This window comes from Vulpes vulpes, chromosome 13 (assembly GCF_048418805.1).
Source record: "Vulpes vulpes isolate BD-2025 chromosome 13, VulVul3, whole genome shotgun sequence".
NCBI lineage: Eukaryota > Metazoa > Chordata > Mammalia > Carnivora > Canidae > Vulpes > Vulpes vulpes.
The window spans coordinates 18,527,750-18,547,856 of NC_132792.1; the positions used below are offsets into that span (position 1 = coordinate 18,527,750).

At 37.9% G+C, this 20,107-nt stretch overlaps 1 protein-coding gene across 13 annotated transcripts in view; it reads left to right on the forward strand.

Moving 5' to 3' along the window:
* Positions 1–20,107, forward strand: part of ENPP2 (ectonucleotide pyrophosphatase/phosphodiesterase 2) — a 111,100-nt gene that overhangs the window by 84,559 nt on the left and 6,434 nt on the right. For 4 of the 13 annotated variants that reach the window (XM_025993383.2, XM_025993381.2, XM_072734018.1 and 1 more), the window contains exons 18-24: positions 275–459; positions 2,896–2,947; positions 12,555–12,629; positions 13,951–14,087; positions 15,071–15,206; positions 15,871–15,948; positions 19,400–19,532. In XM_025993383.2, the coding sequence (XP_025849168.1) occupies positions 275–459; positions 2,896–2,947; positions 12,555–12,629; positions 13,951–14,087; positions 15,071–15,206; positions 15,871–15,948; positions 19,400–19,532 (796 nt within the window). The remainder of the gene's footprint in view (positions 1–274; positions 460–2,895; positions 2,948–12,554; positions 12,630–13,950; positions 14,088–15,070; positions 15,207–15,870; positions 15,949–19,399; positions 19,533–20,107) is intronic. The other 9 variants (XM_072734012.1, XM_072734011.1, XM_025993382.2 and 6 more) reach the window with 3 other exon arrangements.

Sequence of the window (20,107 nt, forward strand, 5' to 3'; positions counted from 1 at the left end):
TAGTCAGGGCCCCGTACATTCACTCTTTCTTTTCAAGAATGTCTCTCTATGGTCCGGCAATGAACATGGCTATTTCAGAAAGCCATGGCAAGACATGGTGCAACTAGCATGGCTCAGGAACTAAGAAATGAGTGCCTACGACTAATTTTGTCTATCCAATTCTGATTTGTGTTCAGAGTTTTCAGACCCTTGGAAGGTGAATGGCTTTGACTCTCAATATATCTCATCAAAAAATATTTATAAGGCACATGGCATCATTTTTTCTCCTCACCAGATCTCCTGGGCTTGAAGCCAGCTCCGAATAATGGAACCCATGGAAGTTTGAATCATCTCCTGCGCACTCATACCTTCAGGCCAACCATGCCAGAGGAAGTTACCAGACCCAACTACCCAGGGATTATGTACCTTCAGTCTGATTTTGACCTGGGCTGTAACTGTGATGACAAGGTAGAGCCAAAGGTAGAAATAATCTTTATGTTTATCAGTGGAGGAGCTTGTTGGGTGTAGAGCAGTGCTGTCCAATAGAACTTTCTGTGATGAAGTAAATGGTCTATATCTGTGTTGGCCACTGGCCAGAGCTGGCTTTTAAGTACTTAGAACTAAAATTTAAATTGTGTTTAATTACTTCAAATTGAAAGAGCCATATATGGCTTATGGCTACTATATTGGAAAGCATAGGTATAGACAACAAAGGGCGAGAAAAGTAGAATTCACAGTGCTATTCTGCAGAGTCACAATTCCCAACCAAAGGCTTTTTCATTTTTTCAGCCTAGATCATGTGTCTATCTGTCATGGTCCCAATAGAAAACAGATGGCCTATGCCCAAAAGGTTTTTAAAGAGAGTTTAAAGGGATTATGTGAATCATGTTTAATGAGAGGACTATTTACACAAACTTGGCCGGGTAGAGGCAGGGCAGTGAGGGATGATAGAGCACCCTGGGGTTAGCAGGATGTCAATTCTCGGCCTGAGCAATAAAGGGACTAGAACAGGGAGAGAGAACTGTATAAGGAGGAATTCTGGGATTTGGTAGAGAGGTGCAGGAGTACACTGCAGCCTGCTGGGTGGAATCTGGGAAGTAATTACCCTCTGTTGTCTTCCTCTAATTCCCCACTGGTGCCTTGCATTGGTGGAGCCAGGAGGCATCTGGAAGGCAAGCCAGCTCTTCGGTACAGTCCCTAGAGATCAGTCTCCCAGGGTGCAGAGTAGGGAAGGGGAGGGTGAAGCCTGAATGGGGGGGGGGGGGAGTGCAAATAGAAACCACCCAGCACATTGTGTTTGGACAGTTTTTGAACAACAACCTACAAGTATTAAGCAATAATTTGCTTATTGAATTTTATATTGATCAAAGACATTTATAGCTACCAATCAGTGCTCTGACAGCAAGAAATAATCAGTGTTACCACACTGAGTTGATGTGATTCCAACACAAAGCCAAAAAAAAAAAAATCTGTTATTTTTGCATGTGTGGTTTTATTATGGGTAAATGTGTAAACCTTCTATTAGACCTTGGAAGAATGGAACATGGTTCTCCTGCCTGGCCCATCCCCTTCTACTATTTGCCACCTTCCAGGATTCCTAGGGGCCTGGGAGCCACAGGATGGGAAAAGCTCACCACTGGAGGAATTCAGTTTGCTCTTCTTTCCCCAACCCCTTTTATTTTTCCTTCCTACTTCTGCTCCTGACAAGAACCAACAAAGCTAATTACTATAAGGCAGGTAATTCTCAGACCTCAGCTGGAGGTGTTTGCATTGCCAAAGTCAATAGGAAGTGGCCTTTGAGGTGGATTCCAAATATAACTTTAGAGGAATCTTTTATTTGTATCTTGCTTTCTGAATTACCTTTTTTTCTGAAAAACAAGAAATATTTTGGATTTGTTATCTTAAACCATTTTAGATGAATTGTAGATTGTCTTTGTCTATGAGATTCTCCAAAAGACTATGAAAGAAAATGTTACAGATGCAGTGGAAGCTCCACGTGTACACTCTCCCTGCCAATCCCACTTCATTCCTACCCCAAAGATAATTAGTATCTTGAATATAGTGTTTATAATTGCCAAGGAGGTCTCTAAACTTTTACTCCAAAGATATGTATCTCTTAAATAATATATTAATTAATCTTTAATACAGTTCCCTAAAATAACCTATTGTATAGTTTTGCATATTATACATTTGTATGTAAATGCTGTTATACTATATGTATCCTGCAATTATTGTATATTTTTGAGATTTATGCATATCAATACATGAGTTTTAGCTCATTCATTTTTTATTGCTAATAGTTAATGTTTAATTGTGTAGATATACCGTAATGATTTTATTCATTTTCCTATTTGAGAACATTTGGTAATTTCCAGTCATTAGCTCCTCCAGACAATGCTGTGGTAGACACTACGGTCAGTGTTCTCGTATATGAAAGCTAGGGTGTCTCTAGGACATATAGTGAAAGGTAGAGTTGCTGAGCCATTACTTTCCAACCTTGGAAAAAATGATTTCATAAATTAGTTTGGGAATCACTTTAGTATACCTGGGATTAATCTTAAATATTGAGATAGTATTCTAATTAATTTACATATGTCTGTGCCCAAATAACCACTCTTACCAACTAGTCTGGAGCTTGCTTCCAGGATTATCCATAGTTTTAGAAAAAGGAAACAAAGTCACAGAGAGATTAAGGAAGGTGCTCATGACCCTATAGATCTCCTAGGAGGTGGAGCCTGTAATGTCAATTTGAGATGAAATAAATAATTCCTCTACAGAGCTTATGAAACTTGTGGAATTTAGGATCCTGATTTGAATTTAGCAAGATGCTAAATAGAAAGAAGCATGTAGGAAAGACAGGACATTTCTCATTTGCTTTTTTTTCCCCCCTTTTCCTTTTCTGGTTTTCACATGAAGAACAAATTGGATGAACTCAACAGACGCCTTCATATAAAAGGGTCTACAGAAGGTGAGGAGTTGATGGGAAAAAAACAACCAGATAAGTTTTCGTTTTTAGTTTTCAGAAATCGAAGACTTCCTATTTACTCCATAGTGTAAGCACAATAGTTTTTAATATTAAAATTTGGGTTGTGATGTGATTTTCATATCCACCTGGCAAAGGGTATTGGTTTATTCTGTGTATGCAAGAAGCCAGCTTTGAATAGCCAGGAAAGCTCCACCAGCTTCTCTTGTTTCTCAGTAGCTTTTAGGCTTTCTGAAAAACAAGTATACCACAGTGATCTGATGGGCCATAAGTGAAGGTGCTAATGTATGCTTCTTTGAATGGACTAGAAGTCAGAGTTATAAATAGTAGCAGCTGGTACCTATGGTACCTATGATGGTATCTATGATGGTACCTATGATGAAGCTTATGTACTTGGAGAGGCAATGAATGTGTTGTGGGGAGAACTACACAAAGGAACCATGTCAGAACTCCCTCTTTACATAAGGAGCATCTTGAGCCCTCTAATTCATTCTCCTCTTATTTTATGTACACAAAATACAATGTACAGTGATAACATGCATTTATTTGTCAACTTTTGCAATCCTGTGACTAAAGAAGAGAGTCTCAGTGGTTTGTACCAAGAAAGCTGCATTTCCTGCGCACATTTCGGTATGCTGATGATAGGCCTAGTGTGGCTGTGGGCACTCTTTATTCTGGAATCCAGGATGAAGAAACAGCCCCTAGCTGGGGCATGCCCTTCTCTTGGCAGAGGGAAGAGAGGAACAGCAGGACCATGCAGTGGCTCTCAAGGCTTCTGCTTTTGTGAGACATTTGTCAATACCATGTATAGTTGACTGGTGAAGCCAGAGCACTTGAAACCAATGGAGTAAGGAATATTCTTTCCCCAGGGATGCTGTCCTGCAAGATACATGCCAATGGGTGGTGGTATATACTCCTTTACAAAAGGCAGTAAATCATAAGGAATTATAGTGCTGTCTACCTCACAGGCTCTTCCTTCTGGTTTTGAAATTCCAGAAAATGAGAAGCAAATAGAAGGGGAGGGAAAAGCTCCAATGTTTGTTACTACAGTAAATGGGATAGCATCTTGCAACAGCAAAGGAATGACAAGAAGTATGTTCCAAAACAGAACATATCAAAATAGAACTCAAACACACCGACTCCTAGTCAGGCAGCAGTGCACAGTGTCAAATTCTCCTGAGAGCATTATTTGAGTTATTGGCTTATATAGAGCCCTGTTTTATCATTTGTGTTGTTTTCAATCTGATTAAGTAAAGGACAAGAAACCAGTAGATTTTATTTACTTATTGTCCCCCCCACCTATTTTTTTTTAAGAGAGAGAGATTGAGGGTGTGAGGGAGCTTAGGGGAGGGGCAGATGGAGAGACAATCCTAAGTAGACTCCATGTCCAGCACAGAACCCGACTTTGGGCTTGATTTGATCTCAGGATTCTGAAATCATGACCTGAACTGAAATTAAGAGTTGCATGCTTAACTGACTGAGCCACCCAGGCATCCCTTATTTTATCTTTTTTTTTTTTAAATAAAAAAGATTTTATTTATTTATTTGAGAGAGAGACAAAGACACAGAAAGAGGATGAGCGGGAAGAGGGGCAGAGGGAGAAGGAGAGAGATAAGCAGACTCCCCATCGAGCAGGGAGCCCAAGGTGGGGCTCGATCCCAGGACCCTGAGATTAAGTCAGATACTTAACTGACTGAGCCTCCCAGGCATACCCTTTATTTTCTCTTTTGGTACAAATATTTGTTTTCCTCCTTCTTCCTTTTTTTTGCTTCACCACTCTCCCTCTTCTCTCTTTGAGCCCAGAACATACAGACTCTTGGGCACGTAATTAGATAAACAGCTTTGAAAATAGGATTTAGTTGGTAGAAGTTATACAAATCCTTCACAAACTCTAAAAGTGATTTGAAATGTTTGATACCTAGCTGCTGGTGAAATATAGTGTCGCTATAATTAGAAAAAAAGGAATGTTGCCAGGGTCCAGGAATACAAAGTCTTATGATCACAGTTTTTTAAATATTCAGTCACCAAGACAGAGAAATAATACTGAGATGTTTCTCTTCTGAAAGGCACTAATAAAATAATTAATTATGATAATTTTTTAAAAAGATTGTATTTATTTATTTGAAATAGAAAGAGAGAGAGCACAAGTGGGGAAGAATGTCAGAGTGGAAAAGAGAGGAGCAGACTCTCCGCTGAGCAGGGAGCCCGATGTGAGGCTCAATCCCAGGACCCTGAGATCATGACCTGGGCTGAAGGCAGATGCTTAACTGACTAAGCCACCTAGGTGCCCCAATTATAACTTTTTTTTTTTCCAATTATAACTTTTAATGGACTCTTGTGTTTTTGCTGGTTCAGGCTCTGGCTATTCATGATAATAAGACATTTACATTTTGGGAAAAGATCCTGCACTTAACTTGGTGGGAGTGTGTTCATGTGACAAAACCAATCTCACAATTCAGTAAAAAGCAGTAGTCTCAAACTTCTGAGCATGAAAATAAGAAGTGTCTTCTAGGCAAATCACTGACTTTGGGGGCTGACGGGAGCTATAGTTAATGATGTTCCTCCCTGGTGCTCCACTCAGAGGTGAATGTGTCTTATTTCAAGATGATTTTACATCACTGAAGCTTAAAGTTTATATGCTTTCATAGAACTAGAACTTCGCAGGTGTTAGTTGGGTGCCTACCCTGAACTGGGAACTGATTTCTCTGAGATATCTTCTGGTTCTTTCAGCTGTGTCCCTGACAGTTTCCTGCATATGGCATCACCAAGGTGACATAAAATATTAGGGGAGGATCATGTTAGCCTATCTCTTTGATCTGCTCATGACCTAATATAACAGTCTGTAATGGTACAAGAGAGGCTTTAGAACTATTATATGGAATAAAAATAAGTATATACCATTGTCTTATTATGTGCAAAGCCTTTCCTTGTTTGGATTCTGGATCATGTGTAAGCCTCAGTATTCTCTCCTCTGTCTTCCTGTATCTCTGTCTCTTGGTGATTGGCTGTCTCCTTACGGGTCCTGTCTTAGTCATTTATGAAGCCACAAAGTGACATTTTCTTTGTCCGAGTTATCTCAGGTCTTTATGGTGTTTCCTGGGTCATAAATCCAGTCTCCCACTTGAAATATTGGATGTCTGCTCTACTAGAGTAGAACTTCATGAATTTGAGTCACTGTGCATGTATGTGTTATGTTCAGAATATTACTTCTCCCTTCTGGATATCTTGGAGTATTTATTGAGGCTTTTAAAGCACTATGTAGACCTAAAATTCTATAGAAATGGAAAGTTGTATTATTTTTATTCCTAGTTTATTTTTTATTACTAGTTTTTTTTTTTAAGACACACCTGTAGGTAGCTGATTTTTTTTTTCATAAGAAACCGTATGCTATGCACATTCCATTTGTCACATTCATGTGTGGCTATTTTAGCGTCATATGCCACAAACCCCCTCATACATAATGCACGTGTACAAGCTGTACATCACAATAGTGAAACTACCCATGGGATACTTGAGGTATATTGAATTAATCTTAGGCAATATTTTGTTATAAATATTTAAACTGCTATAAGATTAAATCTTTCGCTAAAATGAAGAGAAAAAAAATATAACCTTCAAAAATAGTGACCTAAACTGTTTGCTAAAGCATTAATATTTCTAGATTTGTGGTGAATTCTGGATTTTAATTGCACAACTACTGTTGTTTCCAAGTCACATGTATGTAATGTCTTAGCAAATTTGCTGTGCAATGAAAACTTACTTCTTTGAGACATTGAATCAATAGACAAATGAATGATCAAAATGAAAAATTTTAAATTTCTCATAGTAGGCAATTTGGGCACCACAGCCACGTATAATTTTCACTTTAAGAATAATTATGCTATTTATTTTTACCTTAGTCTTTCCTCTATTTACATTGGTGTAAAAATGTTTTATATTTTGTTAGGTTGGCATTCACTATCATCTTCATGAAGAAAGGAATTAAAAATCATCACCATATATGTTGGACTCTTTATCATATACAATAAAGTTAGTTTAAATAGAAAAATAACTGAAGCACTAATAACTCTTGTTAACTTTATTTATTTTAAGATTTTATTTATTTATTCATGACAGACACAGAGAGAGAGAGAGAGGCAGAGACACAGGCAGAGGGAGAAGCAGGCTCCATGCAGGGAACCTGATACGGGACTCCATCCCAGGTCTCCAGGATCACGCCCTGGGCCGAAGGCGGCGCTAAACTGCTGAGCCACCTGGGCTGCCCTCTTGTTAACTTTAAATCAGAAAAGGACTAGACTAGACAGGAAATCTTCTATGTAGCTCTTTTCAATGCTGAGATCTAATTTTTTGTTATTTTTGGAGATAATAGTTCTGCTAGAGAAAGAAGGAAGATACCCTTATGTTTTTCTATATGTGTATCCTTCTGTGTGTGTTGGGGAAGATTTGGGAGGAATCAACAATTGGAATAATTCTTTATGATTTATAGTAAGATTCAAAGTGAATTAGATAGAACAGATGCTGAATTTTAATAACCTCAGCCTACCAGTATTCCTGCTGCTATTGAAGTAGAGCATATACTTTTTGCAAAATCACTGTGATTACAACTACAACCACTCTGGGTGAAGACTGAGCTAGGTACTTTACCTATTTTGTCTCTAAACAGTGCAACATCCCAGTGAGATATGAAGCTTTGGGGAGGTGAAGTTACAGAATCACTTCTATCAAAAGCTGAGATGAGATTTGCCTCCAGTTCTATGTGACACTAAAGCCCTTGGGCTTTTCTCTGTAAATGCCTTCTTATTCTAAGGGTTGGTATGAAGAGAAAATATCAAGGGAATCTCTGTGCTTATTAGGGTTTGGAAGTTGTTTTTGAAGTACTAGATGCTTTGATACAAATTGCTATTCTTTCTTTTAAAATTAACTAATTTATTTAAACTTATTTGAATTCCAGTTAATGAACATACAATGTAATATTAGTTGCAGGTGTACAATTTAGTGATTCAACACTTCCATACAACACCTGGTGCTCATTACAAGTTCACTCTTTATCCCTTTATTACTTATTTGATCCATCACCCCCACACACCTCCCCTCTGGTAGCCATCAATTTGTTCTTCATAGTTAAGAGTCTGTTTCCTCTCTCTCTCTCTTTTTTTTCCCTATGATTATTTGCTTTGTTCCTTAAATTCCATATGAGTGAAATCGTATGGCATTTATCTTTCTCTGACTTACTTTGTTTAGCATAATACTCTCTAGCTCCATCCTTGTTGCAAATGGCAAGATTTCACTATTTTTGGTGGCTGGGTAATATTACTATATATAATAATATAGTATTATATATGTTATATATAATCATATCTTCCTTATCCATTCATTAGTCAATGGAATGGGCATTTGGACTATTTCCATAATTTGGCTATTGTAGATAATGCTGTTATGAACATTGGGCTGCATGTATCCCTTTGAATTAGTATTGTTGTATTCTTTGGGTAAATACCTGGTAGTAGAACTTCTGGGTCTTAGAGTAGTTCCATTTTTAACTTTTTGAGGAAACTCAATACTGTTTTCTGGAGTGACTGCACCAGTTCGCATTCCCACCATCAGTGCATGAGGGTTCCTTTTTCTCTACATCCTCACCAACACCTGTTTCTTGTGTTGTTGATTTTAGCCATTCTGATAGGTGTGAAGTGATATCTCATTGTAGTTTTGATCTGCATTTCCCTGATGATCAGTGACATTGAGCATCCTTTCATGTGTCTGTCAGTCATCTGTATGTCTTTGAAAAAATGTCAATTTGTGTCTTCCGCCCATTTTTAAATTAGATTATTTGTTTTTTGGGTGTTTAGCTGTGTTAGTTCTTTATATATTTTGAATACTAGCCCTTTATCAGATATGTCATTTGCAGGTATCTTCTCCCATTCCTTAGGTGGCCTTTTAGCTTTGTTGATTGTTTCCTTTCTTGTGCAGAAGTTTTTTATTCTGATGAAATCTCAATAGTTTATTTTTGTTTTTGTTTCCCTGGCCTCAGGAGACATATCTAGAAAAATGTTGCTACGGCTGATGTTAAAGAGGTTACTCCCTGTGTTCTCCTCTGGGATTTTAATGGTTTTCTGTCTCACATTTGGGTCTTTAACCCATTTTGAGTTTATTTTTGTGTATGGTGACAGAAAGTGATCCATTTCATTCTTTTGTAAGATGCTGTTCAGTTTTCCCAACACCATTTGTTTAAAGAGGCTGTCTTTTTCCATTGGATAATCTTTCCTGCTTTGTTGAAGATTAATTGACCATATAGTTGTGGGTTCATTTCTGGGTTTTCTATTCTGTTCCATTGATCTACGTGTCTATTTTTGTGCCAGGACCATACTGTTTTGATTACTGTGGCTTTGTAATATAACTTGAAGTCCTGAATTGTGATACCTCCAGCTTTGCTTTGCTTTTTCAAGGCACACTGCTGTTCTTATTAGCTTCTCACCAAGCATGACTCAGGGAGAACTCATGTCTGGGAGTAGTTGGATCTTCATTCCAATATGCCCTCCCTTAGAATAACCCAATAGTTAGCAGGCACTTGGAGACTGCCCAAAATGCTAATGAAGAATAATAGACCAGGAGGATGGAGGCTTAGATTCTGGGTACTGCTTTCTAACTGAATTATCTTGTATAAATAATGAACCTCTACTTCCTTCATTAGTAAAATGAAGATATTAATCCAGTTACATATCTCTCAGGATTGTATTAGGCAGATCATACATAGAAAGTCAGTTCTTGAGAGTCATAAAGAACAGTGTCTTAAAAAACTAATACAATCATCCATTTATTTAACAAGTATTTACCAAGTAGATATTATACATTTGCTATTGTTAGAGCTAAAGAGATAAAATGATGAACAAAACAGAGAAAATCCCTATCCTCCCTAAATTATTATTTTATCACAAAATGTAGCCAGTTGATGAATTACAGGATAGTGTCTTAAAGGTTGAGATAGGAAAGAACAGGACATTAACAGGCATCAAATCAAATCTCAGAAGAGGTTGACATGGCAATAAATGATAGCAGGCACTTGCAAGGGAAAGGAGGAGAAAGGATGAAGGAAAAAGAAAGACCTTGAATAGAGATAATGTGGTAAAATCCAAGGGCATATTATGTAGGAATGAATGTTTTTTTTTTTTAAGACAAAAAAAGAGATTTTTATGTGGCCCTCAAGTCAGCCAGCTAATCTGTGGGAATATGAATCAGGAAGCTAAGGAGGGAAAAGAAATACAAACTCAAAGTCTGGATGACCAAATATTGGAAGACAAAAGAATGAGCCCTGGGGAAGTCCATACCACTTAAAAAGATTTGCCTCACAGTATTTTGCCAAATGTGGTATCTGGAGGAGAACCTTGGCATGTACCCAAAATGCCAGAGACTATTGTAAACAGGGAAGTGGGGTATAGAATGAAGACTCTGTCTGGAATCCCATGGAGTAGGAACCCAGCCTAGCAAGACATGGAGTACATTAGACCTATATCAAGAAATCATGAGGAATGTATTTCAAAAGTAGAGGCTTGCAGGCTCATCTCCAGGGTGGCTGGTCTCAAGATGAAGAGCTTATTTGTCCAGAGACAGATTCAAGTACATATTTATGGCTCAAGCAAGAATTTTCTCCTAAACAGAAATGCAATGGGTGGCTTGTGCAAGATGTCACAATGAGTAGCAGAGTCAGGCTATGACCAAGAATCAATGGTTCTTTGATACTCTGACAAACTGAAAAGGAAAACCTAAATTTTGATTCTGGACCATAAAATTTGTGTTTCTTACCACAAAGATTATTTCACCTCTTTCTTAGATGAAATAATTATGCTTCAGGAAGATCTGAGTAAATTCTTTGGGTTAATTGGGGAAATTGGTTGGATTTTAGGAAACTGTCAAAACCTCTATATTGTTTTTTCTTTATGCTATATATGCCCAGTTAACATTTAAGAAAAAGTCATATGATGATGTATTTGTGCTTCAGCTATGGGGCCAAAACTGCAATTGTGCTTAGCTTGGGAGCTATGATGAAATGCACATTTCTGAAGAGCTACGAAGTGTACATTTCTATACATTCAGAGCAGAAGAGTGAATAGAGATGGAGAATCTTAACTGGGAAAATCTTTCAGAAGAAAGTGAATCTTAAGATGTCTCTTTCCCTTTGGTCCCCTCTCTCCCTCTCTCCTTCATTTCTCTTCCACTGGGGCTGGACTATGTGAGCATGTTGTCATCCACATTTGAGTATGGAAGGGGCGCTATTAACAATAATGCCAGGGCAGCAGGCATAAACCATGCCGAGGTCAACCTGGCTTAGCTTCCTACATTCTGTAAAGACTGTACTGATGCCACCTTATTCCCACCCATAGCATTCATCATGTTCTGTATTTCCATTACACTCTGTAGACATCGCTGATACAGTGCATACCATACTACACTTGAGTTATTTGTGCCATGTTGGTCTCTCCCATTGAACCATGAGCTTTTAGAAGGTAATGATGTGGGGAATGAAGGCAAAAGAAAAATTAAATTTCCTTACTACTTATAGCCCATTGACAAGTCCTTGAAACAGGCAGAGTGACATTCCTCTAGGAACTCAGCTGCTTCGAAGTTAATACTTTGCTAACGGCAAAAGGCCATCTCAGCCCAACCCCCAGGATCCTGTAAGTCTACTTTAACATATAAAAATTCCTTTGGAAACTTCCTTTATCTCTTCCCTTCAAGATACATGTTGGCAATCATCCCCCAAGCATATGACTCACTGATATATATCTGAGGGGTCTTCTGACTAAGGTCTTAATAGACAGTAGTAAATGACCTTTTCCTAACAATAGCTAGCGCCCTCAAGGTCCTGGGAACCTTACTTCCAAATTCCTTAGAGACTTATGCTATCCCTAACCCCTTCCCAACTTGAAAGTATCTAATTGAGGCCACTTTTCATGACCCCAGGGCAGCTCTTTCTGCCCATAGGTCTTGCCCCAGTGCTTTAATAGAACCATGTTTTTGCACCAAAGACATCTCAAGAATTCTTTCTTGCTGTTGACTCCGAACCCTAATGTCTTTCCTATATCAGTAAGAGCTCTCTCGTCATTATCTTTGCCCAGTATCTCTCTTCTATGCCTGGGGCCTGGCACAAAGAAAGTACTCAGTAAACATTTGATGAGAGAGAATATATTAATGAAAAATTTGAAGGGAGATAGGTGACAAGACTGTTGGAGAAGCCATGCCTGGTAGAAAGAAAAGGAATCACATGTATAATGGCATAGAGTTGCTAAGGATGATTGGGACCAGAATATTATAAACAAACCAGGCTTCATGGAGGGAGGTGTTTGGCTGAGGAACGCTAGTAAATGAGGACTGAGAAGCCAGATTCGGTGGAATCTTTAGATTGCCCAAGACTACTGTTGGTGGCTGCTCTTAGGAGGGCTATTGCATGGACCCTGGCTGCTGTTTTGTTGTCTCTTAATGGAATAGATTGGATACTAGGTTTGCATTTGAATTTGGAGGAATGTGTTTGGTAAGCATTGAAATTTGAATGATACAAAGAGAATAGCTTCTCAAAGAATTTTGATACTTCTGCTTCCAGCTGAAACCAGGAAATTCAGAGGCAACAAAAATGAAAACAAGGAAAACGTTAATGGAAATTTTGAACCTAGAAAAGGTTTGGTTTGAGTTTTGAAGGAAAGTCTGACTTGGTTAACTGCCCCCAAGTACTACTGTTATGATTTGCTGGCTTTTCACTTGTTCATTATAATTCATTCATATAAGGCTATCGTATTATGTTCTAATTCTTAGGGGTGGGTCCCCAAATTTGGCAGCTTAAACAAGGCTTCTCCATTACTTCAATGCTGAAGAAGCCAAATAACCCAGAACAGGCTTTTGCGATAGCAGTGTGGGCCACTTTGCCTCAAATCAGCAGTTCTACTTGGGAAAGTCTTGCAAAATATTCTACGAAGAGTTTTCTCTGTTACTTGCATAGAATGGTAATACTTTAATTAAAGCAACATGTATACATAATTTAATAAGTGATTGCCGGAACTGATTTTCTCTAATAAAAATATATATTTTTTTGATTATCACTTAGGGAATTGTGAGTTGCCTAAGCCTCAATCTCTAAATATTTTTGGTCTCTAGGACCCCAATTTCCAAAAATGTATGAAAGTTTTGACTATAGCTATCCAAAATGGGCAGTTCAAACTCCAGGCATTTATTGTGGGTGTGGAATGAAAGTTTGCACACTAAATTCTTATTTCTTCTTAAAAGAGTAAGGTTTCAGACCTTTTTGTTGTAGTTGTTTTTCCCCTAAGAGAGCTTTCTCTTGGAGGTCCACAATCTTAGGTCTTAATTGAGTGCTTTGGTAACTGACGACCACCCCTCCCCTACCTTCTGTATTTAAGGGACCCCCTTGAATGCCCACTTATTTTATCTATACATGTTCCTTTAAGTTCTTACCTAAAGAGTTTTCCTCCATGTGATAAAGCTGCTTACTTTAAATGCTCATTACTACTCACTGTTTATGCTGAAATAATGCATTATTTGAGTTGCAGTTTGCAAATAATGATCAAAGAGTGCCTTCCTCTTAATTAAATCATTGGTTAATCTGATGAGCCTTTTCAGGGGTCAAATGAATTAATTCAAGAAAAATCAATCCTATTGACTCCCCATTCTGCTGAATCATTTCAATGTTTATTATAAGGTTTTCTTCCTATACAGATTAAAATTCTTTATAACTGAAAAAAAGCATTAAAATAAATATGGCATTTACCTTCTATTTTCAGTAACATTAAACTTTGACCCATGCTTAGGTGGTCAGATAAACCACAAAGTGTTAGGAAAACTAACTTGATTAAATTAAGAAGAAGGAACTACACTATTAATAAGTAAGCAAGCAAATTTTGGACAATTTGACTCTTCCAATATTTCTTTCACATTTGATGTAAAGTTTAATATGTGTTTAACACAGTTTATGTTCTCTTTCCTAGAGAGACACCTCCTCTATGGACGTCCTGCAGTGCTTTATCGGACTAGATATGATATCTTATATCACACTGACTTTGAAAGTGGTTATAGTGAAATATTCCTAATGCCACTCTGGACATCATACACTATTTCCAAACAGGTCATTGAAAAAATTGTGTTTCATGTTCTTCATGCAATTACATTCCTTTGCATTAATGTAATGATTTCTTGCCTAACAGAAATTTGTCTTAGAAAATATTTTAATTTTTCTTGATCAAAGAAATCTTACATTGAAACTATTGCAAGATATTTTGAACTAGACTCTATCCAGTGCTCTAATAAATTCATGGGACTATGTTAAATTATTGATATATCAAGGGAGTATACTAACGCTTTTCATTGTTTTTACTCTGCTTGCCATTGCATGATAGTTATAGAAGTCATCAAGATTTGACTGTTTGTTCTAATAGACTTTATTTTTTTACAGGAGTTTTAGGTTCACAGCAAAATTGAGTAGAAACAGAGTTCCCATATCCCCCTGCCCCAGCCATGTACAGCCTCCCTGACTGTCAACATCCCATTTTTTAATACAGATTGTGTGTGGGGGTTTCAGTTATGGGGTAGATGAGATAGGTAAATTTTATCTAGAATTAGGAAAATGTATTTGGCAGTTGAGGTATGTTTTTGATTTCTGATTACAAGTGAATACATCCAGTGCTGCAAACCCAGCTTCCCATTAGTATGCATGTGCATATGCCCTGGTACACACTTTTATAGAGGATATATCTATATTATTTATTTGAGTGTTCTTTTTTAAGCTGTTTTCCATAGAATCCTATCAAGTATTTCAACAGTGCAATTTCTGCTTTCCATACTGTTGTTTTACTTGAGACTTTGATGAAAGAGTTCCACCACTGAAAAAACAAGAGTTTGAAAATTCCTGGCTTACTGCTTGTAAAACTGAGGCTTTTTTTTTTTTTTTTTTTTAGGAGTCAGGGTGTATCAGAGTATGAGCTATAGTAAAAACTAGAGGGGTTTTGGTTCTGACTATTCATGACAGAGCAGCCTGGCTTCAGTATTTCCCTGTCACTTTAGCGTGGTCTTTGTGATGGCATTCCTAACTACCTCTGACTCCCTGTGCAGGCTGAGGTCTCTGGCGTCCCTGAGTACCTGACCAACTGTGTCCGGCCTGATGTCCGTGTGTCTCCGAGTTTCAGTCAAAGCTGTTTGGCCTACAAAAATGATAAACAGATGTCCAATGGATTCCTCTTCCCTCCCTGTAAGTTACAGAATATTAGGATCTGACCATTCTAGAGAGATGTTACTTTCTGGAATCTGTACTGTTAGGATTTCTGTGGTCAGGTTTTCTTCAGAAGAGGTGGTCAAGAGATTGAAGAAGTGAACTTCTATGGGATCCTTCTAAAATCCTTCAGAAGAGAGACTACCTTTCAGAAATCCTATTCTCTAGAAGAATTCTAAAGCACAAGGAAATAGAGAGCGTGCCCCCTCTTATCATTAAATGGGAATCTGAAAGTGAAATCTTACATTGTTAGGACATTAAGGTTTTAAGTACTATCTATGCAGGTGATCGCTTCAGAATATGAGAAGCCCTTTTATTATCTCTCAGTAACGTGATGACATTTTTAAAGTCCAAATTATGCTAGTGAAATCAAGAAATTCTTTTAGGTGATATTTAGTCAACCCAAGACTAGGTAGGAAGCAAAAGCATTGTAAAAATTTTGGGTAGAGAACTCGGTGAAGGAAAGAGATTGAGTGGGAGGGGAAGTAGGAAATGCTGTATCAAGTAGGGAATAAGTAGAAAAAAAAGAGTAGATCCATTCACCATTCACTTCAAGCAGTTTGGACCATTTTAGAAGGTTGATTTTTTTCATTGATATAGATTTTGGTAAGTAATGGACACTATTTGTTTGCCTAACGTTTAGATCTGAGCTCTTCACCGGAAGCTAAATATGATGCATTCCTTGTAACCAATATGGTTCCAATGTACCCTGCTTTCAAACGTAAGTCTGATGTTTACCTAGTAAACTATTACTTATGAAAAGAAATATTTCTAAATTTACCATTTGCCTTTTCTACCTGTATATTGATTTCGATAGTAGTATCTGTCACAAGTTTTGCTTTTATATTATTTAAAGAACTTTCTTTTTAAAAAGATTTTATTTATTTATTTGAGAGAGAGAGAGAGAGAGACCATGAGCAGGGATGAGGGGCAGAGGGAGAGGGAGAAACAGGGTTCCCACTGAGCAGGGAGCCAGATACAGAGATGATCACAGGACCCTGATACCATGACATAAGTTAAAGGCAGATACTTAATGAACTAAATCACCCAGGCACCCCAATTTGTGAAGAACTTTCATGTAAATTCTCTACCATTAATCCAAAATATAAGTCTGTGAGGGAGATTGGCAGGTTGTTTGTCCCTTGGTTATAAATGAAAAATGAAAATCACAAGAAATCATCCAATTTCAAAATGACAGAAACTGAACCAAACCAATTTGGTATTTTGCTTCTAGACTGGTGTTCCTTTTATTTCAATGTTCATTATATTGGTGCAAGAAGGTCCTTCTTTGTGCTTTGGAGACCACTTGACATTTGACAACACTTATATTTATTTATTGAATGTTAAATTAAAAGCCACTAGCACTTCTCTCCTTCATGTTAGGTGGTAATGATGCATTCTGAATGTTAACCATGAAACCCGGAAAAAACTTAAAGGGTCTTCTGAATCATGAGAATATTAAATTCAGATGGTCTTAGGGCTTTGCAAATTATTTTAGTTTCTTTGAACACCCTTATTTCTTTGTATATGCCATAAATATTTGTGGATGATAGTGATGCTATGAATGATATAGGCATAATGAGCCCTGCCCCTCAAACTGAATTCTAGTCCCCAGAGTATGACCACTAGCTACATAACCATAAAAATGTCATTTATCTTCTCATTCATAAAATTATGAGATTTGATTGCATGATCTCAATGGCTTATATGGATTTATGACTTCATTGTCCAATGGCCAGAGTAATCCATTTATTTTCTATTTCTGATAACATTCACTCATTTGCCCATCCGTTCATCCATCCATCCATCCATTCGTCCATCCATCCATCCTTGCATCCATCCATCCATGTATTCAACGATAGAGAAAGCATTCTGGAATAACTTTTACCACCCTTTACAGTGAAGAGACTTATATGCTTAAAGGAGAGGTAGGAAAAGGAAGCACTTCTACCTACTTCCACTTGGCGAAGGAGCACTGGCTGTGTTACAGGACTCTTAGGGCTGAAATAAAGTCTCAGAATCCGAACACATGATTGTGAAGTGCATCAACAGTGGCAAGCTTCCCCAACTTGACATCGGTGAAATGGCCAACATGATTTAGAGAAAAAAAAAAGTTTATTTGATGTCCTAATTAGTAAATGATGGTTTATTCAAAGGTGGGATCCATTGCTTATGAGTAAAAATTAAAGTATGCTTTTAAAAAGAGATTTCCTGGTATTTTCTTAGGCCCAATTGAGAAATGTTTCAGAAACTCACATAGATAAATTTGTCATAATATTACATGGAATGCATCTTCATTTAATTTCCACAAATCAGGGTTTCCTGGATTTCTTTATTCTTTACTGATGCTTTTTTGACCAAGCAGTAATAAATAAAACACACGGTACCACCTCGAGGCTGGCATGGCAAAAGGCCTTTCACAGAGGGCTCGCTGTTCTTCCCTAGGGGAATGGTTTTTTCACATGCCACATGTCTGTGGGTTTGGCCTTTTGACTGTTCTCATTGTTATTTCTTTCCCTCTTTGCCTTTCCAGTTTTTATGCTTAACATTTGAACTTTTCTCCCACTGTCCTCCTTTCTCTCTTACAAATATCTATGGTATTTTGGCTCCGGTGGGGTGCTTTGTCTTTCTCCTTCAGAGTAGAGTATCAGAAGGTATAAAGAACAGGAGAACCACTGTGAGAAAAACAGCCAAGTGCTTTTTAATCAGGGGAGATAAGAAGTGATAACAGCCTGAATCTCAAAACCCCCATGTAAAGTAGGATGTAGTTAATTTCAGAACAAAGTCACTATGTGCCTTTCCTGTCCTCCTGTGTCATTCCCTTCTTTTGCCTTTCCTTTTTCCCCACTCTGCTCTTCTCTGCCCTTCTGATTGACCAGAATATAAACTGGAGCTAAGGTGGGTGAGGAAGTCTTCTCCAAGGGTGACCTTGAAAATGAGAAATGAGTGAAGGAGGAGAAGCCAGACGTGTACAGATCAGGGTTTCCCCAGCAAAAAGAAGAGCAGATGCAAATGCTTAGTCTGAAACAAGTTTGGCAAATGGGAAGACAGGAAGAAAGTCATGTACCAGAGGTGGAAAGAAGTGGGAAGTAAAGTCATGCAAGTAGATAGGGGCCACAGTGGAAAGCCAGGATTTTATTCTGATTGCAGTGATACATCATCTGGAATGTTAGAGATGGAAAGTTGGGAAGAGTGTGATACAATCTGATTATGGTGCAAAAGGATCCAAATGACTATTATGTAATGGGCTGCGGGGAAGTACGAATTTCTCACTGAGAGCCTGGGAAGTAGTCTTTTGTGCTAGTGGTAATAGTCTTTTGTGGTACTTCTTTGTAGAGAAGACAGTAGCTGAGACAGGATGGATGCAGTAAAGATGCAGAGAGATGGTAAGATTTGGATGTTGGGAGTTTATTACAGAGATAGCCCTGGCTTGAACAAGCCCAGGGCTTGTTCACATGTATATGAAAGAAAGAGCCACATCAGGAATGACTCCTAGGATTTGGACTTGAACCTGTGAGTGAGTGAGTGAGTGCCATTAACTGATAAGAAGTTGGGAGTTAGAGCAGGATGGGAACAAAGACCAAGAATTCTGTTTGGATAATTTTTTGCTAGACACGATGATTAGGTATTCAAGAGGACCATGAAATGAGTGATTGGATAACATGTCAGGAGCTCTTTGGAAGGGTCAGGTCTAGAGACACAAATTTGGAAGTAAGCAAGTCTATGAGATCTTGGAGGAAGAAAAAGTAGACGAAGACCCTTTTTCAGTTTCTTACCAACACTTTGCTTCCTCTTTTGTACACATGGTTCCCCTTGACTGCTGTGTTTCCACCTCTTTGCCTAGAAGACACCCACTTATCCTTCCGATCTCAGCTCAGGAGCCACTTCGTGAGGAACCCTTCCTTGACTTATTGGTCTAGGTAGACTAACGTCCCCTACCAATGTCTCCATACTTTTTTCTTTGCAGGTTCATAAATCACACACACACACACACACACACACACACACACACACACACACAGCTAGTACTTGAGGGTGAATTCTTTTCAAGAGTTGCAACAGCTCTACTATCTCTTTGCTTATGACATTTGGCTTGTAGAATGCATCCTAAAGAGAATTCCACCACAGCAAGGAGTTTTATTCATGAAGAATGGATTTTTTCCTCCCTACAGGAGTCTGGAATTATTTCCAAAGGGTATTGGTGAAGAAATATGCCTCAGAAAGAAATGGAGTTAATGTGATAAGTGGACCAATTTTTGACTATGACTATGATGGCTTACATGACACACAGGACAAAATAAAACAGTAAGTTTGTCATTTCTACTCAGTGTGTGTTTTTAAATTCTAAGATCTCACTCAAGGCTCTTTTACAAATATTCACATGCTAGAGAAGAGCTGATACCCCTGAAATCTTTTGCTCTTAGAATCTCCTTATGATTTCTTCGGTGCTTTTGGGCCTTTGATTAAATGTGGTATTGGTGGTTAGAATGGAATGGAGTTTTTTGGTAAATAAGTGCACTTTTCCATTTCATGAGAGAAGCGTGCCAAAAGATTTTTTTTTAAGTTTTTCATTTATTCTTTAACAACTCTTCAGTGGAAAGATGATAACATTCACTCATCTCCAGTTTGGGGTGTGGGATTTTTGAAATCCCTTAGGTTTTCTGAGTCACTATACCTTAGTAGGAAATTGCATATAGACTTTGGTCAAGTCTAGTTGTTTCCTTCTCCATGATACTCTTGAGGAGATAAAAAGATAAGGTATATTTGCTCAGAAGGAACTTAACAGTTCCTACAACAGAAGGCAAGAAGATACAAATACAATAAATTCATAAGAAATCATCTATTTTTTTTAAAAAGATTTATTTATTTACTTGAGAGAA